The 24,123-nt window shown below is 37.8% G+C and overlaps 1 protein-coding gene across 5 annotated transcripts in view; it reads left to right on the top strand.

The window, feature by feature from the left end:
- Positions 1-24,123, top strand: part of FUS9 (Ubiquitin-conjugating enzyme family protein) — a 181,110-nt gene that overhangs the window by 88,207 nt on the left and 68,780 nt on the right. For all 5 annotated transcript variants that reach the window (XR_016261732.1, XR_016261733.1, XR_016261734.1 and 2 more), the window contains exon 2: positions 1,992-2,065. Coding sequence is in view for 2 of the 5 variants with exons in the window: in XM_089436358.1 (XP_089292484.1) it covers positions 1,992-2,065 (74 nt within the window). In the remaining 3 variants the exon portion in view is untranslated. The remainder of the gene's footprint in view (positions 1-1,991; positions 2,066-24,123) is intronic.

Below are 24,123 nucleotides of genomic sequence, written 5' to 3'. Positions count from 1 at the left end.
CAACATTGTTGGAAAAATGCCAAGAAACCCACTGGAAAGAAGAGTGTTGGAAATACTAGGATTGCCAGAAAAAAGCCAAGTAACCAGTCAGAAAAAATATACAGATTAAAAAAAATGATTTGTTCATGAAATTTTGAGAATTTTCAAATTTTTTGAAACAAACTTACAAAACCTAAAGTAGGTGATAAAATGTGTAGATTTGGTGTATCTAGAACCTGATTTCATTGAAAGAGAAGCATTCCTGGTTAAATTTGGCTGCCCTGAACTCAACTATTCAATCAGATTTGCTATCAAAAAAAACTAGAATGTAGATCTATAAGTTGCCCTCTTAACCGATTTGTAGAAGTGTTTGATCTAGTCCATTTAGTAATTGGAGTTTACTCCAAAACTAGTTGGATACTATGTTTGAAATTGTACATGGTCACAGGATCATAGCAGAACAACAAACTCACAAATGATGTAGGATATAAATGTTAAAACCCTCAAAATGTCCATGAACCAAGGGGGAAACTCAATTATTTCTCAATTAAGTATGTACAATGAGCACCACCATTCTTTTTTAATAGAGCAGATGGTGGGTCAATGCTTGCTTGTTTATTTGAAATTCATTAAGCCACACTTCAACTAGCTATGCCTAAAATGGACAAATGCTCCAAGTTAAGCTTACTTGAACTTGGGATCCATCGATGCATGGATAGATCAAGATAAGTTCACTGAAGCAATGTCAACATTATCTTTACAACTCCAGTGCTTTATTTTGATAATTATAAAGGTATTTATCAGTGTTGTTAAAATCGCGATAATATCGCAATATTATCGTTTTATCGTGATAATTTCCCGCTGCCGATATTATTGCGAGTAATATCCGAAATTATCGCCAGTTTTTTTTATACACGATTTTTTGGAAAAAATCACGATTTTTTTCGGTTTTTATCGCGGGCAATCAGGGCAGCGAGGTTTTATAAGGGATGCTAAATGTTCAAAATGAAATTTTTTTTGAAAGAAACAAATATTTTTTGAGTGGGGCAGCTTAATGATCAAGTCTAGGCCCTAGTATTGATATGCTATTCATGGTAATGAAGATTAAGGAGAATGTCACTTTTACTTAAATTTTTAACATTACCATGAAATGACTCAGGATGTTTGAGAGTAGTTCCAGCCTCCTTGGATTTCATACGGAGAAAGTAGAATTTTAGATTTCATTCAAAATCCAGCAGACTTATCAGTTTTTCAGGATTTCAGGATTGGGAGATTGTAATGTTTCCAGGTGACACCACCTGCCCGAGCTGCCCTTGCCACCAGTGGAAGACGAGGTCTACCTCCTATAGCTCCTACTTCTAGTTCTTCAGCTTCTAGAGCATAGCAGACTCCACTGCCAACTCCACCAGCACCAGCATCTACATCTAGAGGGAAAGGGAAAGCTGTGGCATTTTCTCGCAAGAGGGGTAGAGGAAATCAATAGAATTAGACTTTAGTTATTTTCTTCATTTTATTGTATATGATATTATGACATGATGAGATACATTATTATATTTTTTGTTGATATTTTGAGGCTCAGGAGTCAGGACTTACTATTCAAGACATGATTCAATGTTATGTGTGATTTTAGCACTAGAAATGATATTAAACATCTTATATATTAGTTCTTTTATCATATTTATGTGTCAATATATTTATTTTATGTTGTAGATGGTTTAGATATTAAAAAAATGAAAAAAAATGAAAAAAAATGAATATTTCTGTACCAAACGATTTTTTCCCGATTGTTTCCGATTATTTCCCGATAATTACGATTTTTTCCAATTTTTTCCTCGCGCCGATATTATCCCGATAACGATTAATGCAACATTGGTATTTATTGTGCTGTAATTTGATCTGCACAAGTAATTGAATAATGTGCGCACATAATTATGTAGCAACACTAGTGTGGAACAAAAAGATGAATGTTGTATGTAGTATCTCATATGTTTTGATTTTTAATTCGTTTTCAGGTTCGGCATATCATGGTGGAGTGTTTTTCCTCGACATCACATTTCCAACTGATTATCCTTTCAAACCTCCAAAGGTGTGGCAAACTACCTCTTGAAAATCTTTGCTGTGCTACATAATCTATGCTGTCATTCCAGCAGGATAAACTACCATAAAATTCATATTCATTGTGGATTAAATTGTATATAATAATAGACAATCATATTTCTGTACTTTTAATAGATTTCTCAATCATTGTGTACTGTTACATTAAATAGTATAAAATTCTTTGATGTACTTAATTTTCACTTCTGATATATTTATATAAGCTGTATGATTTTGAGAAAGAAGACATGAGCCATAGGAAAGGGATCTACACCATTACCAGATGTTCAGGAGTTCTATCCGTTATAGAAGTTTGTAGTTTTCAATCTTTTGTAGGGTGCTGTTAGGGCAATAATATAATTTTATTGATAGTGTTGGAATAATGGCAGCTTGGTCAAAAACATGTTGAGAAAAAGGTTTTTATTGGGGGAATACTAAATAGTTTTCTAGGTTGTGCTTTACCATACGGAAAAGTTTTTTTAAGCCCAGCTCATCATAGTGTTAACTTTATTTGTTTGATGCCTGGTTAATATATAGTTGTTGTGCTGACTCACAAAAGCTTCTATTCTAATTGTTGAGAAATCTAGGGCATTAGAATTAGTTGATTTCTCTTCTATTAGTGACTGCTTGTGAATGCTTTTTACTTGCTTAGATTAGGATCTTCTTTATGTTAGATTCTTAGTGTTCTTCTTCATCAAACAGTAACCAATGTATGAACATAAATAGACAAGAGACACAACATGTAGGCTATGACCTCTCACTCTTTGAGAGGAAAACCCGCACAAATTCTTCTTATAGAGATTCCAATTGACAAATACCAAGACCAAGACCCTTGACCTATTAGCCACTCCAAGACCAAGCCACAAGTCCTCTTGACTGTCTTCTCTTCCTGTTGACTCCTCTTCCTCTTTGATCTTCTGAGCATTGAGGCATTGACATCACTGAGATCTCATCTAGATCTCTTCTCATGAGGCGTCAGACCTTCTTACTGTCATCATCAATGAACTGTGGTTGTACCAAACTGTTATTTCTTCAAGACTGCTTCTCTGCACTTGATGTGATACCTAGACAGAGAGACTCTTCACTGTAGGAAGCATCTCGCTGTCCCTTTATCTTTCTTCAGAAACTCATGTGATCACATCTGAATATGTCTTGCTGCCACTGTGTATTGAGCTTCAGAAAGATCTGAACTATGCTATCTTGGCCCTTCAATACTCCTTGCTGTCACTGTGATCTGAACATAAGAGGGATCCGAATTCCCTACCCAATCTCCATTCCTGTGCCTTAGACCGAGCTCTTTTCTCACATCCGAACTCTGTAATTATTCTGCGAAATCTCAGAGGTATCTGAAGTCTTCTCACTGTGCCAGAGATCCGAAATTATCTGTTCTACCCAACCGAAAAACTCAGAGATAGATGTGAAATCTTCTGACTGTGGAATAGGCCGAGATGGGTATATATAGTAGTCTGTCCGTATATATAAGCCGACATGAGTTTATGAACCGGTGTGTCTCCATAACGTGAGCCGACATGAGTTTATGAACCGGTGTGTCTCCATAACGTGAGCCGACATGAGTTGTTATTTCATCTTACAGGCCAACATAGGAAGAGGAGGACTGTGCTTGTCTTTGGAGGGCTATTTGCTAGAATATATTTGACATATCTTTATACATGACATTGACCTTTTGACAAATCCTAAGGCTCTCAATGGGAGCCATCTAAAAATAAACTTCTTGCTCATGAAACCCATGAAGCAAGGCATTACAAAAATAATTTCTTCTTTACTTCATTTACAAAATCACAATTACAATGTCATTATGAAGACCAAACCTAGTTACATTTTACAACACTCCCTCTTAACTAGGGAGGTATTCATAATGGTACTTGGTCATTCTCAATCTGAAGAATTTCTCATAAGAAGAATCGGATTGGTAACCCATTTGTTTAGCATCATATCAACCAACATTGTTACATTGCAAGGCCTTGACTAACAACTCTATCTCTCCACAAAGTCTGAGCTCAATAATGGGGAGACCAATGATTTATAGACACACTCATCATTGTCTCTCTCGAAACATACCCCACCTAGGTTCTCAGGGTGTGTTCCATTAGGACTATTCTTATCTTGGATTCCCAGTCCTCAAAGAATATCGGTCCTCCATGACTACTCTTATCTTGGATGCCCTATATCATCCTCAAAGAGTATCGGATTCCAAATGATTACTCAATCCTCTCATTCTGTCTTCCCAGGTGAAGACTAGAATGATGTGTCTATCTCTCCCTCTCAATTAGGGAGGACATATTCCAATAAAGGAATATACTCATTCCTACAAAAGGAATATACCTAAGCTCCCTCTTGGCTTAGGAATTTCCAAGTTTCTTCCAAGTAAGACACTTGTTTCTAGGCTCCCTCTTAATTAGGGATCTACAACAGCTCTTTAGGTGGAGATAATGGGACAACCAACTGCTTTGAAGAACTTCTTCCTTCGATGTCATGGATTTCTTTGTCACGGAGTCTTCATGTTTTGGGACTTCTTCATAGGGCATAGACCATCCATCACTTTCATCCATGAGTCAGTCATGTCATCATTCCTTTCATCAGAAAGTGATCCATCAATCTACATCTGGTCTTGCTTCATGTCATGCTGCCTTCTTCATGTTGTCTTCTTCAGAAGGATCTTACATCCTTCTACATGGTCCTCTAGGAAGACATCCACAGTTCTTCCCTTGGCAGTCCTGCATAAGCCCATCCAAATACTTGTTCAAAATAAGAAATGAACACTTAAATCAAACTTACCTTTGTGATGGTCTTTCATCATGACATCTTCCTATAGGTATCAACATCCTGCATACATGTTGACACATCTCCCAAAGATATCCATTGTCAAGGGTCTCCATCTTTTTCAGACTTCCATTAAAGTCTTCATATATTTCCGGGAGATTTCTTAGTCAAATCTTCTTGGTCTTTTGGATGTTGATTGCCTTTACCATGGTTGCATATCTCACGATCTCTTCCTTCCTTTCTTCACACGTTTCTTTCCCAGGAGCTTCCAATTAGAGTTCCTCAATTGTAGTCAACCACCTGATACTTCATATGAGGACATATTATGTTGATTTCATTTAGTGTGACTCATGCCTTCCGACATTCTTTCATAGGATATTCCTTTCCTTTGTTCATGCTTCTCAAAATAGAGTAGTGATCTTGAAACCATACATCATGACTTTATAAAACCAAATAAAAGCATACATACCTTATTTACCTTTAGGTCATCTAGGCTTCTTTCAACAACTTCCTTGATTGAAAAGATCTTTAACCCCTTGATTTGCTTCATCTCTTATGTCATCATACCATCATCCCATGAATTCCACAAGTTGGAGTTCCTGATGAAACACTTGCTTCCTCTCTGCATCGGTGAATCCGCCGATGAGGATTCCATCAAAGAATCTTGAGGATCTCGCATATCCTTATTCAACAAATGTTTCCCTTTTGATTGATGTATGATGAGACTTGTCCTGGATGACTTCTTCCTTTGATCTTTAAATGAGGTCACCAATGTTGATTTGGGGTAGCATCGGATGTGCTCTAGATATGAAAATTGGTGGAGAGCACACGAGATTTCCAAGACCCATAAATGGTTTGGACAGATTGTACCCGGTTTGGGAGATATTAAAATAATTAATATAAATAAAATATTAATGGGTATTAATATAAAACTAGGTTAGAAGGTTCCAAAAGTCATGGATCAAGCCAAATCTGATCTTAGCCGTTGATTAGAGATTTAATCTCAGCCATTGAAGAACCAACGAGAAAAGCATAAGAAGAGGCTTGAAGGTCAGTTGGAAAACACACCAGAGTGATCAATCATTTATTTTGCTAGAGCGGGCTTGCTAAGCAAAAGTGAATCAGTGATCAGCAGCGAGGGGCAGTGAGTACTGGGCAGAGAGGCAGAGACAGTGCCAAGAGACCAGCGCAGAAGCAGAGAGCGAGAGCAGGCCACGCAAAGCCTAGCAGAGACAACACAAAGCCTAGAGGGACTGCGTCATCCATGCAGAAGGCAGAGGGAGTGACACAGAAGGTACCAGGGGCTGCGCAATGCCTCAGAGGGATGACACAGAGGGTCTTAGGGCTGACACAGAGGCCAGAAGGGCCAGCGCTGAGCTTCAGTTGTGCCAGAGAGGGTTTTGTGGGACAAGTTTTCTAAATCCCTGTTTCCGAATATAGAGGTATTGTTGCTATGTATTTTTTTCTCTATCGGGTGAGCTGGTTAGGCACCCAGTTTTACTCGAGGAAATACTGCATAATAATAAACCCTCTGAATTGCTGCACCGGTTTTCCTGCATTGGGTTTTTCCGGGGACGTTTGTCCAAAAATAACGGTGTCACTTGTGTGTTTGTTTTCTTTTAGTTGATGATCTGTAGATGTTGTGACTGTATTGTGTTTATTTCGGTATTTAAATCTTTTAAGTAACTTGTTCAAAATTTACAAGTAGAAGAAATAAACCAGCAGAATACAAACTAATTTTCTAACGGATAGGCTTAGAAAATTCAACAACCAAGAGCTATATCCTTCAAAGTTGACTATTAGACATCCTTCATATTTCTTATGGTGATGTCACGAGCTCGCTCTTCTAATGCTTTTCTTCTCCCTTGGGCTTCCTTCTTTCAGCTTCCTCCACTTCTTCGGTGAAATGGACTTCCTCTCTATTCTTCTTGTTATTGTCCTTCTTAAGCTAAGGACAATCTTTGTAATGTTCATAGCATTGAATCTTATCTATTTTCTTTTTTCCTTTCGACAAAATGTTTGAATCCTTTCATTTGATCCTTCAACACTTTTGCCCTCAACCTGTCTTCTTCTATCTTGCATAGAAACCACAAGTTGTTGAATGGGATAGCCTTCTTATCCTCATAGACATTGTTACCTTGTTCATCAGTTAGTGCATTTAGAACAATGAGGATTATCTCTCCCAAATCTTGCAATTGAGATCTTATGAAGATAACCATTTATCCTTTGATACCTTCAATTTGTGTAGATCAGATTTAAGTGATGTGACCTTCTTTTTTGCATCTTCAGAGAATAGCTCTACTAGCTTATCATATATATCTCTTTGATGTCTCCAATACTGCTATATAGGGATGAGGGCTCTTTGACTGATTACATAAGAATCCCTTGAGCCCTTTGATCCCTTGTTATGTATTCAGAGGAGACCTTTCTATTGATATGTTTAATGATTCACTTTCTTCGAGGATTATGTCTATCCTTCTTTTCCATGTAAGGAGTTCCAATGACCCAACTAGCTTATAAATCTCCTTGCAAACATGAATTCATTTTACCTAATTGATTAAAGAATGAAAGATACTTACTTGACAAGTGAAGATGAAATCTTCAACTAGATCAGTTTGATGATGGTTGAAGAAGATGTATTAGTGCTCCTTTTGGATGATCTTGTTACAAATGAAAAACCCTTCTTCAGTGAGAGGAGATTGCTCCTTTTATGATGACAATGCCTTTAGATCTTGCTGTCTTTGTTGATGGTGATAGACGAGGATGTTTTGTTGCTTCCTTGGATGATCTTGTACAAGGATAAGGAGGGGATCCTTGCTGCAATGACAGGGAGCTTGCCTTATAGCTTTGAAGATGATGATAATGTCTTCTCGCCTTCAAGATACTTCAACTTCTCTTGTAGTGTAGATCAGAAATGCTTCGAGGATTTCGACTCTCTCCAAGATGATGTGATCTTCAACTTTAAAGTACTTCAAGCTACCTTGCTTTGTAGATAACATGATGAGGGTCTTTGTGGTCTTTTGATGATGACTATAGGTTCCAAAATTTTTGCTGTTGTAGACTGCTTCTTCGATCTAGGGTTTGATTCTTCAATGTAGATCTTGATCTTTTCCTTTGATAACCTTCGACTTTCTTTATGCCTTTCTTGGAACTCGATCCTTGAATAGCTCTTTGATTAGATGCCCTTCCTTTGACTTCAACACCTTAGCTCCAATACCATGTTGAGAAATCTAGGGCATTAGAATTAGTTGATTTCTCTTCTATTAGTGATTGCTTGTGAATGGTTTTTACTTGTTTAGATTAGGATCTTCTTTATGTTAGAAATTCTTAGTGTTCTTCATCAAATAGTAACCAATGCATGAACATAAATAAACAAGAGACACAACATGTAGGTTATGTGCCAGGGCCAAAACCTCTCACTCTTTGAGAGGAAAACCCACACAAATTCTTCTTATAGAGATTCCAATTGACGAATACCAGGACCAAGACCCTTGACCTATTAGCCACTCTAAGACCAAGCCACAAGTCCTCTTGACTGTCTTCTCTTCTTGTTGACTCCTCTTCCTCTTTGATCTTCTAAGCATTGAGACGTTGACATCACTGAGATCTCATCTATATCTCTTCTTGTGAGTCGTGAGACCTTCTTACTATCATCATCAATGAACTGTGGTTGTACCGAACTGTTATTTCTTCAACGCTGCTTCTCTGCACTTGATGTGATACCTAGACAGAGAGACTCTTCACTGTTGGAATCATCTCGCTGTCCCTTTATCTTTCTTTAGAAACTCATGTGATCACATCTGAATATGTCTTGTTGCCACTATGTATTAAGCTTCAGAAAGATTCGAACTATGCTATGTTGGCCCTTCAATACTCCTTGTTGTTACTGTGATCTGAACATAAAAGGGATCTGAATTCCCTACCCAATCTCCTTTCTTGTGCCTTAGACCGAGCTCTTTTCTCATATTCGAGCTCTGTAATTATTCCGCGAAATATCAGAGGTATTCGAAGTCTACTCACTATGCCAAAGATTCGAAATTCTTTGTTCTACCCAACCAAAAAACTGAGAGATATATGCGAAATCTTCTGACCGTGGAATAGGCCGAGAGGGCTATATATAGTAGTCTGTTCGTATATATAAGCCGACATGAGTTTATGAACTGGTGTGTCTCCATAACGTGAGCCGACATGAGTTTATGAACTGATGTGTCTCCATAACGCGCGCGGACATGAGTTGTTGTTTCAACTTGCAGGCCGACATAGGAAGAGGAGGACTGTGCTTGTCTTTGGAGTGCTATTTGCTAGAATATATTTGACATATCTTTATACATGACATTGACCTTTTGATAAATCCTAAGGTTCTCAATGGGAGCCATCTAAAAATAAACTTCTTGCTCATGAAACCCATGAAGTAAGGCATTACAAAAATAATTTCTTCTTTACTTCATTTCAAAAATCACAATTACAATGTCATTATGAAGACTCAACTAGCACTATTAGGGCAATGCACATTCTCCAAGAGGCTTAGTTAGGGCACAACGTGATTTAGGGTTAGGGACTAAGCAAGGTCAACATGCTTATCTAGGGTCACGGGGCCAAGAAAAGGCTTGAAATGAAAAGGCATGATCAATTTATGGCACAAGAAGTCTTTAACAAGCCTCAAGTTGAAGCCTAGGGCAAACTAGGGCTTTTCTAGGGCAAAAATTTACCTAGGGAAAAGTGTTGATTTTGGGTAGCATCGGATGTGCTCTAGCTCCAAAATTTTGTGGAGGGGCTAGAACACATGATCTTCAAGACCCAGAAATCGTTTGGTGAAACTCTGCTCGGATTGTATTTTATTAAAATAATTAATATTTTTAATGGGGTTCCTAAGTCTAAACTTAGGAAAATAAAAATATTAATGGGTATTAATGAAAATATGGGTGAGAAGTTTCTAAGAGACGAGGATCAAGTCTCATTTAATCTTAGTCGTTGATTAGAGACTTAATATCGGCCGTTGATTCGTCAACAGGAAAAGTATAAGAGGAGGCTTGAGGGTCAGTTGGAGACACACCAGGCAAATACTCAGTAACCCGAGGGAAATTGATTCTCAAGGAGTAAGAATTCGATTTCAGAGGGAGAGTTGCAGGGTGAAGGAAGAGGAGGGCATCAACATTAGTCAAAGGCTGAGGAGGAGGTGACACAGTGCATCAGAGAGACAGTGCAGAGGGAGAGATCTGAGAGACAACACAACTAGGGACGCAGTTCTCTCATAGTCCTCTTGCAGAAGATGCAGAGGTGATGCAGAGAAGGCTGGAGGGTCTCTGGGGTGTCAGAATTTCTCCAAAGTGAGGAGAAAAATTATCTTAGGTGTTTTCTCAGAAGTTTCTCTATGTTCTGCAGAATCATTCCTTGTAAAGAGATTGTTGCTGAAGATTAATAAATAAACCCTCATCTGCCACATTGGGTTTTTCCAGGGACAATTGTCCAAAAATGACTGTGTTGATGTGATTGATTCTTGTGCTTGTATTTATCTGTTCTTTTCTCTATGCTATTATGTGACAACTGTAGTAGAATTTACTTCGATGTTCACTGAAGGGTTTTGTAAATAACTTATTGTGGAAAATAAGTAGGAGAAATAGATCAGTTACTGTAGTAGAATTTCGTGTTTGGAATTTTCACACAAAGGTTGTCATCCCTTAAATGGAGGGATTAGCCATGGGAAGAGGTCGATTTTGAGGTAAATACTTAACAAACAAGTGTTATATAACTTGAATCCATCCACTAGGTAATGTGGTCAACCCTAGTTGAAACTGATGCTGTAACCCTAGCTAGCAACTTTCCTTAAGAGGCTGAAATTCGGGTTTGGGGTAGAAATGTAGAATTTAATGTGAGTTTTTGGGTGTGATCAACAATGTGACCAAGGACAGTGCCTTGATTTTTGGGTGATGGAGCCTATGGGATTTCTAATTTTGGAGAAAATACTAAACCCTAAAAAGGAGTAAGGAAATATGAAACCCTAGGTTTCAAATCCTCGCTATCATTTTTTTGAGGGAGCAAAGTCAATGAGGAGAGCTATTTGAAAGATTGACCCATGGGATTGTCATACAAATTCTATAAGTGGGTAATGCATGCAATGCCATTACCAAGATTCCATAGAATAATTTCAACAATAACTAGCACATAGAAACCATAGATAATTAAACATTCCACAAAATAGCCACAAATTACAAAGATTTATCAAATACAAGGTGCACTCACAAGATAGAATGCATGAATCAATCCTTTATTGCTCCAAAATGACATATCCGAAGCCAAATAATAGTTGCAAAGAAAAAATCCTCAATAGATCACATCTCCACAAGATACAAGATACAGTTCAGCTAGGCCAAATTCTCTAAGAGGGCCGAATTAGATCACAAGTGATGATGAAAATGAAATGAGCGTGACCTCTATTTATATAAGGTTTATGTCTCGTAATTTAGCCTAGTAAAGCCCCTAAAATGAATTTTGACAAAAAATGACAATGGGTTACACGCCAACCCATTAGCTAACAACAAAACAAGCTAACTTAGCCCACACATGTGAGCTATAATCGCTTAAATTGCTGATTTCATGCCCAATTAGGGCTCAAAATGGCATGCCAAAGTGTGCTATGGTGTCATGCCCAATTAGGGCTCAAAATGGCATGCCAAAGTGTGCTATGGTGTCAAAAGGTGTGTAGATGCCTAGTTGATCCAAAATTTGAGGGTTGGTCCTCAAATCTACCTCAATATCTTCTGTGGGGTCCCAAGTGCAACGGTGGTGCCTTCACGGTCTCCATGGGTCTCCAACTATCAAATAAAGCCTCCTCTCCAACGTTAGGGCTTCCTCTGGTGCAACAAGCCCTCTCTAGTCTCTCAATAGGAGACCATCCTCATCTAGGCTTTGAATTAGTTCTTGCCCATTAGGTTGTGTCAAGGCTAGCCTAGGGGCGTACTAGGTCCAGTGGTGTCATCATGAAGAATCCTCGAAACCAAGTCAAAGTTGACCAACATCTTGGGTCCTAGAGGTACTCTAGGACATGTGTCATTTGCTAGTGCTATTAAGATGCTCCAGTCTCTGGACATTGCACCTGCTTAGGCCATGTACTTCTCTGAAAGGCTCGGGTACTTGTGGAGTGGGTGCCCAAGGCCTGGGTTGCAGTGATCCACCCGACAAAGGAGCATGTATTCTAGTGAAAGCAACCATCCCATTAGAGACTAAGACCAATAATGCATCTAAGTGAATCGAACTTGAATGTCAAGGGCATATTAATACTTCAAACAAAGATCCCCTTCCAAATTCATGACTAAGTCCTCGCAAAGGTGTTTTCTCCTTTGGTAGGGGTGGCTAATAGTCAACCTTATTATGTGCTTCCAACCCCTAAGGGGAAGTGACATTTCCCTAGTCCAACCTTCAATTGGTAGGTGTTAGTGCATGATAATGTGGTAATGGTGGGGAGAAGACTTCATGGTCTAGTGCCATGGTCAAAAGGACCAACTGATGGGGGTGTCCACATCCTGAGTGTATAGATGTGAGGAGGGAGCATTCATGGATGCATGACATACCAACTCGGCTTGATTTTTCCACCCCCTTATTTGCCTTTTTCTTCTTCTTGATTATATCTTTTATTGCCGCTTATAGCTCAGGGTTAGAGTTTGCTTTGTATGATTTAGCAATTTTACTACCCTTTTAAGATGAGTCAGTTTATTGCTCATTGGGGTTGGGACATGCAAGGGCTCCTTGCTGATGTAATGGAGCATCATGTGCTTAGGTCCTTAAGAACCGGGTGATGGCCTTTTGAGGGAGGTAGAACTCATCCTAAGCTTTTGCCGACATGCTAATCTTTATGTTCCGACCATCTTTTGCATTTTGATTTTCTTTCTTTTGTTTTATTGTGGCCATGATATGCTTTTTCTTTTCTCTTAGCTGCATCAACCACCTAGGGCAAATTTTTTGGGCCCGATTGAAGGTATGTGAACACGTGAGTGCCAAATCCTCAAGAAACAATGACATGTTGTACCCAAAGAATGGAGGTGAGATATAAGGCTTGTAATGTTGGATGTGTCACCCACCAAAATGGGTAACCCCATAGGAGAAAACTTATCTCCTACATTTGACAGACAACTAGCAACCCTTGCCAGCCACCATTAGCTGATGATATGCAATGTATCTCCACCACTTGCATTCTCACCCATTCAACTTTAGCACTCTTACGAAGGTAGGCTACCACTCCAAAGGTACTTTGATCATTTTGTAATTGGGTGCTTATACTTGTTTGTTTTGGGAATTAGTATGGATTATGGGGTGATCTAGAAGATTGACACACCATGATCGTGATCTTGTTCTCTCACCTTACTTTGATCCTAGTCTAGTGGGACCTCTGTTAAGGTCCTTGGGGTATAGGAGGGGCACTACTTGGGAAGCCCTAATTGAGATAATGTAGTTCCATCTTCCCATATGTCATAATTAACATCTTCCATCTTACATTACAAGCCCATGTCTCACCTTCATTCTTCGGGTTCAACTTGTCATTAGTTTTTTGGGATTTGACACTCATATGTCCACATACCTAGGTAGGGCTCGAAAACATAGCCTTGGGAGGTTGATGCAGCTAAAAGAAACAAAAATAGCATATCATGGCTACAAAAAACAAAGAAAGAGAAGTTAAAATGCAAAAGATGGCGAGGGACAAAGATTAGCACGTGGGCAAAAGCCTAGCATGAGCTCTACCTCACTCATATGGCCACAACCTAGTTCCTGAGCACCAGTGTTCCACGGGGACTCGACCCCCCTAGGGGTCTAGTTTCCTCGCTCCCCCGCGCTCCGGGGACTTGGGGACGAGTAGGGGATGTTTCCCCACGCTCCCAAAATGGAGGAAACTCAGGGGGACGTGCCAGGGAAACGTTTCCCTTCCCTGAGGGGGCGTTTTCGAAAAGGGGGACGTGGGGGGGCGTGGGGGGATGAGGGGGGGCGAGAGGGGACGTGGGGGGACGAGGGGGGACGTGGCACACCTTTAATGCATTAAAAGCCATTTTAATTAACTAAACGCTGAACTTAATCTTTAACTAAGAGTTAATTAATGTTTAGGGTTTTGGAAAATCGTTGTTTCATGTTATAAAAACGACACCCTGAACCATGAACAACACACTCACAGCCTTTGCAAGTTCGTTGAGCGCTCCACTCATAGCGTTGGATTTCACTGTTCGGATTTTAATAAATAGTGCCTGTATCATTATTGATTGTATTAAGAATTGTATACAAAAGGTAAATTACCTAAAAAAAGTCAGTGAATTGATACAATTTGTTGAAAGTGCAAGCTAGGAAAACCAAGACCTTCAATCGGTTCAATATGGGCTCTCCCCGTTCATGGTGATAGTAGGTTTAGGAAAAGAGCCTACTGTCACATGTTCTGAAAAGTGGATCTGACTATTTTGTTTCCAGGAACCAATTAACCACAAGTATGGGTGAAAAATCTGACTTGTAAAAACTTAAAAGACTGCCTCCTTGACTACCATGCGTTGTGTTGATGAGACCTGACTGAAATATAATATTGTTGATATAATATGACCTGATTAAAATACAGAATGTTAATATTCCACCAGCCACCCAACTACTTTCCTACATGATTTCTCAAAATTCTGCCCTGACATCTAATTTTGATCCCATGAGAATTTAAAGGGTTCAAAATATACATTCGCTCAAAGAAAGAAACCAGCAGGATCTGTAAAATGGAAACTAACTAAGCAGTCTAACAACATGAAAAGAAGAAAGTAACTTCCACTTACGTGTCTATCATTTTTTGCATGAGATTGCCGATGGAAAAATCTATGGCACAAGGTTATGGCTGTCGCAATGGTTACTTGGGAACTGAATAAACAATAGACAGTCAGCCTATTACTATATTAGGCCTATGGTCTTTACCTGTGGAAAAAGCATCCAGGTTCCGTTTAGTCCAAGTTCCAAAAATGATTTCTTTTAGACTTTTTCTCTAGGTTAGCAGTATCTAAAACAGAATTGTGAAGGTATATCAGACCTATGGGCTAGTCCTATGGAAGCATTGCCAAATAGGCTATTCATATATTAATATTATCAGTTGAAAATCTACTGCCTGCCTAACTAATATGTCAAGAACTTAGAAGTCCAGTTTCTCAAAATCATTATACATAATCCACTATAGTTCTGACTTCTCTCTATGTTTAAGTTTTCTTCTAAGAAGGACAATTCTCTCTTTGTTTAAGTTTTCTTCTAAGAAGGATTGTGTAAATTTTCAAATTCATTGCTTTCTTGCTCCAGGAATTCATATCAATGATCATGCTTTGCAGCGTTTCAATTCAAACCAAATTGTCATAGTGGACTCAATTAATAAATTATATTTTATATTTATAAATTTTTAAGACCTTGACGCTCCCCCACGTTTCCTAAAAAATGGTAGGGAGCTTTTGCATAGGCTGCTCCCGCGCCCCTTCGCTCCCTTGCCCCCTCATCCCGAAACCTTGGTGGAACATTGCTGAGCACTTATTGCTCCATCACATCTGTTGACCACTACGTATCAACGACCCATAGCAATACACCCCCTTTTTTCGCAAAAGGGATAGCGCCTGATCGACGTGTTCGTGCCGTTCAACTATCATCATCAGCTTGATCATCATGTTATATTGTAAACCCTTTTTGCATGTGTAAATTGTAAATAATCTCAGCAGATCCGTGTCATGTATGTAATTGCTTAGGTAAACCTATTTTTCTGGTGACGATCTACATTCCGGGAGGTTTTTTGTCTCACCGATCCATTCTCGGATGGTCGGTAGAGTTTTCCTTCAGCCTTACCCCAAAGCTGGAGTGGATTTTGTCACTAGGATCTTAGGGGAGTCCTAGTGTTCTAGATCGAGTCTATGTAAAAGTGATTTGGGAATAATCCTAACTATTTGGTTAGGTTATTTTATTACAAATTGCTTGATCTGCTAGATTATATTTGTGTTGCAGAACTAGGTAGTTTATGAGGGTCCTTTTCAGATGGGTTTTCCCCCTTATGATGTAACAAATGTGAAAATCATGATCTAAAGTGTCATGAGGGTTGGAAAAATAATTTATCCCCTCATAGGTTAATTAATTAAATTTTCTGGACAAAATTAATTAAAATCCTAAGTCAGAAATTTAATTAATTATAGGTCCTAGGTAAATTTAAATTTTCCAAAGGCAAAATTCGTGGGTCCTTTAAAAAATTAAATTTTAAGAGGTCCAGGGACTAAGGTTAATTGATTATTTTGCTAAATTTTATGCCTTTGGCCCCTGGGGTTAAGTCAAGGTCAAAATTTTGAGGAAATTAATTCAAAAATTTAATTTTTGAATTAATTAAAATGCATTTAATTAAAAATTCAAAATTTCCTCAATATTTAAAATTTCGACGAATGAGATTAAAAGAAATTTTGATCCTCATCAATGCTCACTTTGACAAGGATCACTCGTCCTAGCCGTTGGAATATTTATCTTTAAATAGGAGGTCAGTTGTTAGTTGAGATCATTCGATCTTTGGATCGTGTACCAAGCAAAAAGCTCTCTTGTAATCTTTTATGAGCAATAGAGAAAGACTTTGGGGTTAATTTCTGTTGGTGTTACTCTTCGTGGAAATACTGTAAGATGTGTCATTTTCATGCATAGATTTATTTTTAGCCATTGATGATAGCTTTCTGAAGAATGATTTGAGTACAGGTAGCTTGCTCAGTCGCTGGGGTTTGAATGATTATTTAAATTTTGAATATAATAGCGGGTATCTCTATTGAATTTTGAATTTTATTATCGTTTTCTCGCTCTACGTTGATGGTTAAATTGAGTTTTGCAGGAAAGTTTTGATTTTTAGATCATCGGACATTCAGGGAAGTTTTCGGTTGAATCAGCCAACTCCCGATCTGTTGTTTTCTGAAGAACCCAGCTTAAATTTGATCCCATGCTTATCATAAGATATTTTTTATGGGTGATGCATGAAGGGTTTTGAGCTCAGTACCTCCTCTAAAATTCAAAAAAATTTAATTTTTTTTTGTGCTAAATCATTATATTTGGCTGTTGACAGCCTTAGATCATCAGATTTGAGAGCAGAGTCAGACTCACACTCCCAAGATCTGATAGATCTGTCATTTATGTACATAGATCTGTAAAATTATTTTCAGTTTTCTAACTTGGGTTTTCGGGGTTTTAGTTTTTTGGGTCATTGTATATATCATTTGGGTGTTTCTTGTCGTCTTGTAGCTGCAGATTTGAAGCTGAAAGCTGTGTAGAGTCCAGATCTAGGCCCTGGGGGGTAAGATCTAGATCTTTGGAGTCCATCAGCACCATTTTGGCAGGGATAATGTCTAGATTTCACAGTCCAAGAGTTTTAAATTTTTTTTTTTTGGTTGAAATCTGGAAATTTTATAAGGGTTTCAAAGAAATCTGAAGCAGAGTGATTTAAAAAAATTAATTAAGATTTCTGGAAATTTTTTTAAGTTCTGGCCCACCATTTTGCAGGTTGATTGGCTATCTGGTTTTGGGGTTTACTGTGTATTTCAAATTTTTTTTTAGAAACCCTTCTTCTGCGGTGCATAACCTTCAGCCGACAGCGCCATCGCTCATTGTAGCTTTAATCTGCTGTCCAACCTAACATAGCCTCTTTTCGTTTCCGTCCCTGCTCATTTACGCTGCTTATATCCTCCATCCAATTCGCCGTCAGATCAACTCCTCATCACACATACGTTGTCTGCCAAGCCTCGTTTCAGTCTGCAAAACCCTCGCCTTTCGTTGACAGCCATATCACACATCTCCATCCCTCAAACCCTCACATCTGTCTGCTGTCCACGCGTCTTTGCTCACCATCTACCTGCGGCTTCCTCATCCATTCTCCACGCTGCCACAGTAAGCCCGCAACCCTTCAAATCCATCGCTACTCCTTCCCTGCAACAGCGTTGTCTTCAAACCGAAATCTTCCAAATACTTTCCAACGCAGCCGTCACACCTCCGTCCGCCCTTCGATTTCACCTCCCTCCGCTGACCTGCACGTTCTCCCTCGGTCTCCCCTTATGCTGTCCGTCTACCATCGAGCTCCTCAAATCTGTACACGCAGCTAAACCCTCCATTGATCCGCGCTTTCACTGTTGTCTTTTCCACTCAATGCTCGCTCCTCCTTCCTCATCCGCTGCCTCATCTCCTCACGTAGCCATCACCGTCCATCTCTCTCCCGCAGCCCTTTCCTCTCTGCTTGCGCGTAGCCTCCATCACATCTCTACAGCTCAGATCCCTTTCACCTGCAAAACTTTCGAGCCTGCTCCATCTCGTTGCCTCTGCGTGCCTCTTCTGCATCGTCCCTTCTTTTCGCTGCCCCTTCCACGCATACCTGCAACTAAAACCGAACCTCGTCTTCCCCTATCCACCATTGTCCAATGTCTCGAGCTAAACCTGCAACAACATAGTAATACAACACTTCGATTTTTTTATGAATGCGTTATGTTTAAGATATTTCTTTTGTATTTGGTTAGGGTTTAGGTTAGTCTAGGTGTTAGTTCATTTTTTGTTGTGAATATGTGCGTTGGTTTAGTTTTAGGTTAGTAAGTAGCTAGGGCGTATATGTTTTTTTAGTTAGTTTCATTAGATTTTAAGCTAGGACTTCAACAAATAACAAAAAAAAAGGGAAATTTCGATTTAGTTTCGTTTTTATTTTTATTTTATTTCTCCTTTTTATTTTTTCATTAAAATATCTAAAAATTAAAAAATCTAAAATATTAAAAAATTACAAAAAAGAAGAAGCTAAAACATTCAAAAAAAATTTATAAAAAATTCTAAAATTAAGAAAATTAAGAATTCTAAAAATCCTAAAAATTAAAAATTCTAAGAGATTTTAAAAACATTTAAAAAATCTAAAAAACTTAAATTTTTGGTGAGGCAAGGATTAAGAATGAAATAAATTAAGGGATTTGTGCTTAAAAATTAAAATTTTTAACGTGGCCTACAACCCATTAAAATTTCGATTTATTAACCCTTTGATTTATTTTACTTATTCATTTTTCATATTGATGTTATTGCCTAAAGAATAATTAAAATGCTACTCTAAAGTTCTTTGGTGTTTCTGATATTAAATGCTAAATCTTAAATTCTCATGATTCTTCTATGGTCAAAATACGATAAATGTTTTAAGTTATATTTACTATTGCAGAAAATTAATAAAATTTAGATCTTGGTCAATAACGATAATCACCTTAAATCTGGAATATCTTGCATGATACAGTTTTGGGCATTTATATTGATTATTCATGATTGTCATTGTTCGTCACATATTGAAAATTGTTCTGGATAACTTGTTTTATTTAGTTGATGGTTAATTCAAATATTAAAGGCACTGGTCTACAATTGTTTCTATCTTGTGGTCGTGTCTTGTTTATGTTGGCGGTTAATCTATTCATCTAAATTAATCGAGATTCATTTAGATTCATCAAGTTGTTCGTCATTAAAATCTTCTAGAGTCTATTTTTTCACAGGCTATCCTCATCCGTTTACCTAGGGACTACCCCCTTGACTTGTCTAGGAGAGAGTCTAAACAGAGTGAGTAAGGATTTAAGAGTGACAACCCTTACTCTGAGCGTTGTCGCGATGCCTAGACACTTTATGCGACAACATTTTTGGCGCCGTTGCCGGGGAGAGTTTTTCTGTCCTCGCTCCTCACGACATTCATCTTTCATCTTTCTATCATTCATTTTAGTCGGCAAAGTCAACACTCCTTGGCACATCTCATCTTTTCCGCCATTCATTAACTTGTCAAGCGGCATAACATTTCCTGGCATCATTCGATCTTTTCATCACTCTATCTTTCGTCATCTCATTAATCGTTTCATCTGCACCTTTAGCACCTGGACATTTCGGTTCGTTTCGTGTTTGGGTGGCAACTCCACTTCTTCCATTTATTATTTCTCAGACAAGAAGACCCCCTTTATATCCAGTTGTTTGCTTCCCTTTGGATCCTAGAGTTAGATTCATGTTCAAGTGGCGACTCCACTTCTTTCATTTTTTATAGGAATTTCTACTAGAAGCTTGCTTCTTGTGGATCTCTTGATTTTCTTGAGTATGGGTCTCTCTCTATCATCCATTTGGTCTCTCGTTATTCCTTCAAGCAAGTCATCATGGATGATTCGTTTAACCCATGTCATTTTACTGATTTTCTCCATGATATTTCGGAAGTGGCCATTCATAAATTGTCTTTGTTCTCGGGTGGTGATTCAGTCGCTGTTAGAAAGCATCTATGCAGGTTTACTCATACAATGCTCATACATTGTAGTTCTCTCGAGTATGATCATGAAGATGTCAAAATGCATCTATTTGCCTTTTCTTTAGAGGGTGATGCTTTGAATTGGTTTAGTAATTGTCTTGAAGATTCCTTCGCTTCTTTACAAGACATTGTCAATGCTTTTAAAGATAGATATGGTTATCAAGGTAGCTCGCCTTGTGCCCCTAAAATTATGCAACATAATGAAAGTGATCTTGTGAAGGATCCAGTTTTCGATGAAAGATTTCAAGACAATTCTCCATATCAGAATGTGCCATCCACTTGTACCGTTGCAGATCAAATCCATGACAGTGGGAAAACATGGACAAGTTGTCAAATCAGTGTTGACAATGAAAGGGAAAATGATAAGCAAATTATAGAAAAAGTAATGCGGTTGGTAAAAAAATATGGAGTTTAATCAAGAGAAATTTGTAACTGATTACGTCAAGGATATGAGAACTTTATACACTCAACTGGAAAAACGTGATGAGGAGATGGAAATCATGAAAATTACACAATCTGATCATGTAACCACCGTAGTAGAAAAGTGTGCTCAGAATATGGAGGATATGAGGACCGACATGTAGAAGGAAATGGAAACCATGAAAGCTAATCATGGCAGAGAAATTAATTCTATGCAAAGCAAGTTATTAGCCGTAGAGGAAAATATGACGGTCATGGAATTTAATCATTCAAACCACGTGATTGCTATGGAAACAAGTTATCAAGAAGAAATAAGTTTGATTCAGAACAGATTGTCAACTATGGATAAAGAAATGACCATCATGAGGTTCGATTATAATAATCAGTTAGCTATCATACAAGCAAATCATGAGAAAGAGATAAACTCTATGCAACATTGCTTGATGACCATAAAAACAGATAATGACAAAGTAATAAAAGATATGTAAGTTAGTTAGATATGTCTTCAGAATAAGTTATTGAGCATGGAGGAAGACCATGCCAAGGAAGTCAGTGCTATGAAGGTTGAACACTCTAACCAGATGGATGCCATAACAATATAGGTACAAAAACTTCAACATCGGTCAAAGGATGAAAGAAACAAGGAAACGTCAACAGATCATAAGCCTCCCTATCTGCTGCAGCAAGCTCCATCTTATTATGAGGTCCTTTGTTCCATTGAAAAGTGGCTAATTGAAAGCGACCTGGATAAAATGGAAATTAATAAGAATCAGGTTGATGCTTGCATGTTTGATCCACCGGTCATAAAAGATCAAGTTATAACTCATGACACATGTGAGATTGATCCATCATTCTTGACAGAGCAGATGCAGAATGAAGAAAGACATGTCATGCATATCTTACATACTTCATCTGAGGGTTTTGAAGTAGAATGTTCCACATCATCGGTGATACAGCCTGCCACAAAGAAAAAGCGCAAGAGAAAGAGAATGAGAAAGAGGTTTGATGCATCAGATGGCCATGAGCAGCTTGATTTTCGGATAGGAAAATGTGCTACCTTATGCAGAATTGGACATGGCAAATCCAAGAAACAGCTGACGGATTTGCCTGAAAGCAGGCAAATGCTCAGTATGCACTATATTGAACGCATCTGATGCCATTGGGCATCTTTGTATTGTATTTCTAACCTTATGCCCTGCTATTTTAGTATTTCATTTTGTAGTTAGACTTGGTTTTTCATGTTGTTAGGCTAGTTAATAAATGAAGAGCTTATATCTTTCCTGTGCTTAACATTCTATGATGATTTTTGGATGGACGCTACTTATGTTTTGTTGTGTGTTGCTTGGATGCAGATTCTGGATTCTCACATTCTTCCAGTGCAGCAACGTGTCCCCAAGTAGAGCCAGATGTTGACCACTACGTGTCAACGACCCATAGCAGTACACCCCCTTTTTTCGCAAAAGGGATAGCGCCTGTTCGACGTGTCCGTGCTGTTCAACTATCATCATTAGCATGATCATCATGTTATATTGTAAATAATCTTAGCAGATCCGTGTCGTGTATGTAATTGCCTAGGTAAACCTATTTTTCTGGTGACAATATACATTCCGGGAGGTTTTTTGTCTCATTGATCCATTCTCGAATGGTCGGCAGAGTTTTCCTTCAGCCTTACCCCAAAGCCGGAGTGGATTTTGTCACTGGGATCTTAGGGGAGTCCTAGTGTTCTAGATCGAGTCTATGTAAAAGTGGAATAATCCTAACTATTTGATTAGGTTATTTTATTTCAAATTGCTTGATCTGCTAGATTATATTTGTGTCGCAGAATTGGGTAGTCTGTGAGGGTCCTTTTCAGATGGGTTTTCCGCCTTATGATGTAACAAATGTGAAAATCATTATGCAAAGTGTCATGAGGGTTGGAAAAATAATTTATCTCCTCATATGTTAATTAATTAAATTTTCTGAACAAAATTAATTAAAATCCTAAGCCATAAATTTAATTAATTATAGGTCCTAGGTAAATTTAAATTTTACAAAGGCAAAATTCGTGAGTCCTTTAAAAAATTAAATTTTAAGAGGTCCAGGGACTAAGGTTAATTGATTATTTTGCTAAATTTTATGCCTTTGGTCCTTGGGGTTAAGTCAAAGTCAAAATTTTGAGGAAATTAATTCAAAAATTTAATTTTTGAATTACTTAAAATGCATTTAATTAAAAAATTCGAAATTTCCTCAATATTTAAAATTTCGACGGATGAGATTAAAAGAAATTTTGATCCTCATCAATGATCATTTTGACAAGGATCACTTGAACTAGCCGTTGAAAGATTTATCTTTAAATAGGAGGTCAGTTGTCAGTTGAGATCATCTGATCTCTGCATCGTGTACAAAGCGAAAAGCTCTCTTGTAATCTTTTATGAGCAATAAAGAAAGACTTTGGAGTTAATTTTTGTTGGTGTTACTCTTCGTGGAAATACTATAAGATGTGTGATTTTCATGCATAGATTTCTTTTTAGCCATTGATGATAGCTTTCTGAAGAGTGATTTGAGTACAGGTAGCTTGTTCAGTCGCTGGGGTTTGAATGATAATTTAAGTTTTGAATATAATAGTAGGTATCTCTATTAAATTTGAATTTTATTACTGTTTTCTCGCTTTACGTTGATAGTTAAATTGAGTTTTGCAGGAAAGTCTTGATTTTTAGATCATCGGGCATTTGGGAAAGTTCTCGGTTGAACCAATCAACTCCCGATCCGTTGTTTTCTGAAGACCCCAGCTTAAATTTGATGCCGGGCTTATCATAAGATATTTTTTATGGGTGATGCATGAAGGGTTTTGAGCTCAGTACCTCCTCTAAAATTCAATTTTTTCTTTTGGTTGTGTTGTGCTAAATCATTAAATTCCGCTGTTGAGAGCCTCAGATCATCAGATCTGGAAGTGAAGTTATTTTATTACAAATTGCTTGATCTGTTAGATTATATTTGTGTCGCAGAACTAGGTGGTCTGTGAGGGTTTTTTTCAAATGGGTTTTCCCCCTTGTGATGTAACAAATGTGAAAATCATGATGTAAAGTGTCATGAGGGTTGGAAAAATAATTTATTTTCTCATAGGTTAATTAATTAAATTTTTTGGACAAAATTAATTAAAACCCTAAGCCAGAAATTTAAATAATTATAGGTCCTAAGTAAATGTAAATTTTCCAAAGGCAAAATTCGTGGGTCCTTTAAAAAATTAAATTTTAAGAGGTCTAGGGACTAAGGTTAATTGATTACTTTGCTAAATTTTATGCCTTTGGTCCTTGGGGTTAAGTCAGAGTCAAAATTTTGAGGAAATTAATTCAAAAATTTAATTTTTGAATTAATTAAAATGCATTTAATTAAAAAATTCGAAATTTCCTCAATATTTAAAATTTCGACGGATCGGATTAAAAGAAATTTTGATCCTAATCAACGATCACTTTGACAAGGATCACTCGAACTAGCCGATGGAAGATTTATCTTTAAATAGGAGGTTAGTTGTCTGCTGTGATCATCCGATCTTTGCATTGTATACCAAGCGAAAAGCTCTCTTG

Source organism: Pinus tabuliformis, chromosome 5_2 (genome assembly GCF_031772625.1).
Source record: "Pinus tabuliformis cultivar Carrire ecotype Pingquan chromosome 5_2, CPIR1, whole genome shotgun sequence".
Taxonomy (NCBI): domain Eukaryota; kingdom Viridiplantae; phylum Streptophyta; class Pinopsida; order Pinales; family Pinaceae; genus Pinus; species Pinus tabuliformis.
This window is presented reverse-complemented; position numbering and strand designations above follow the sequence as displayed.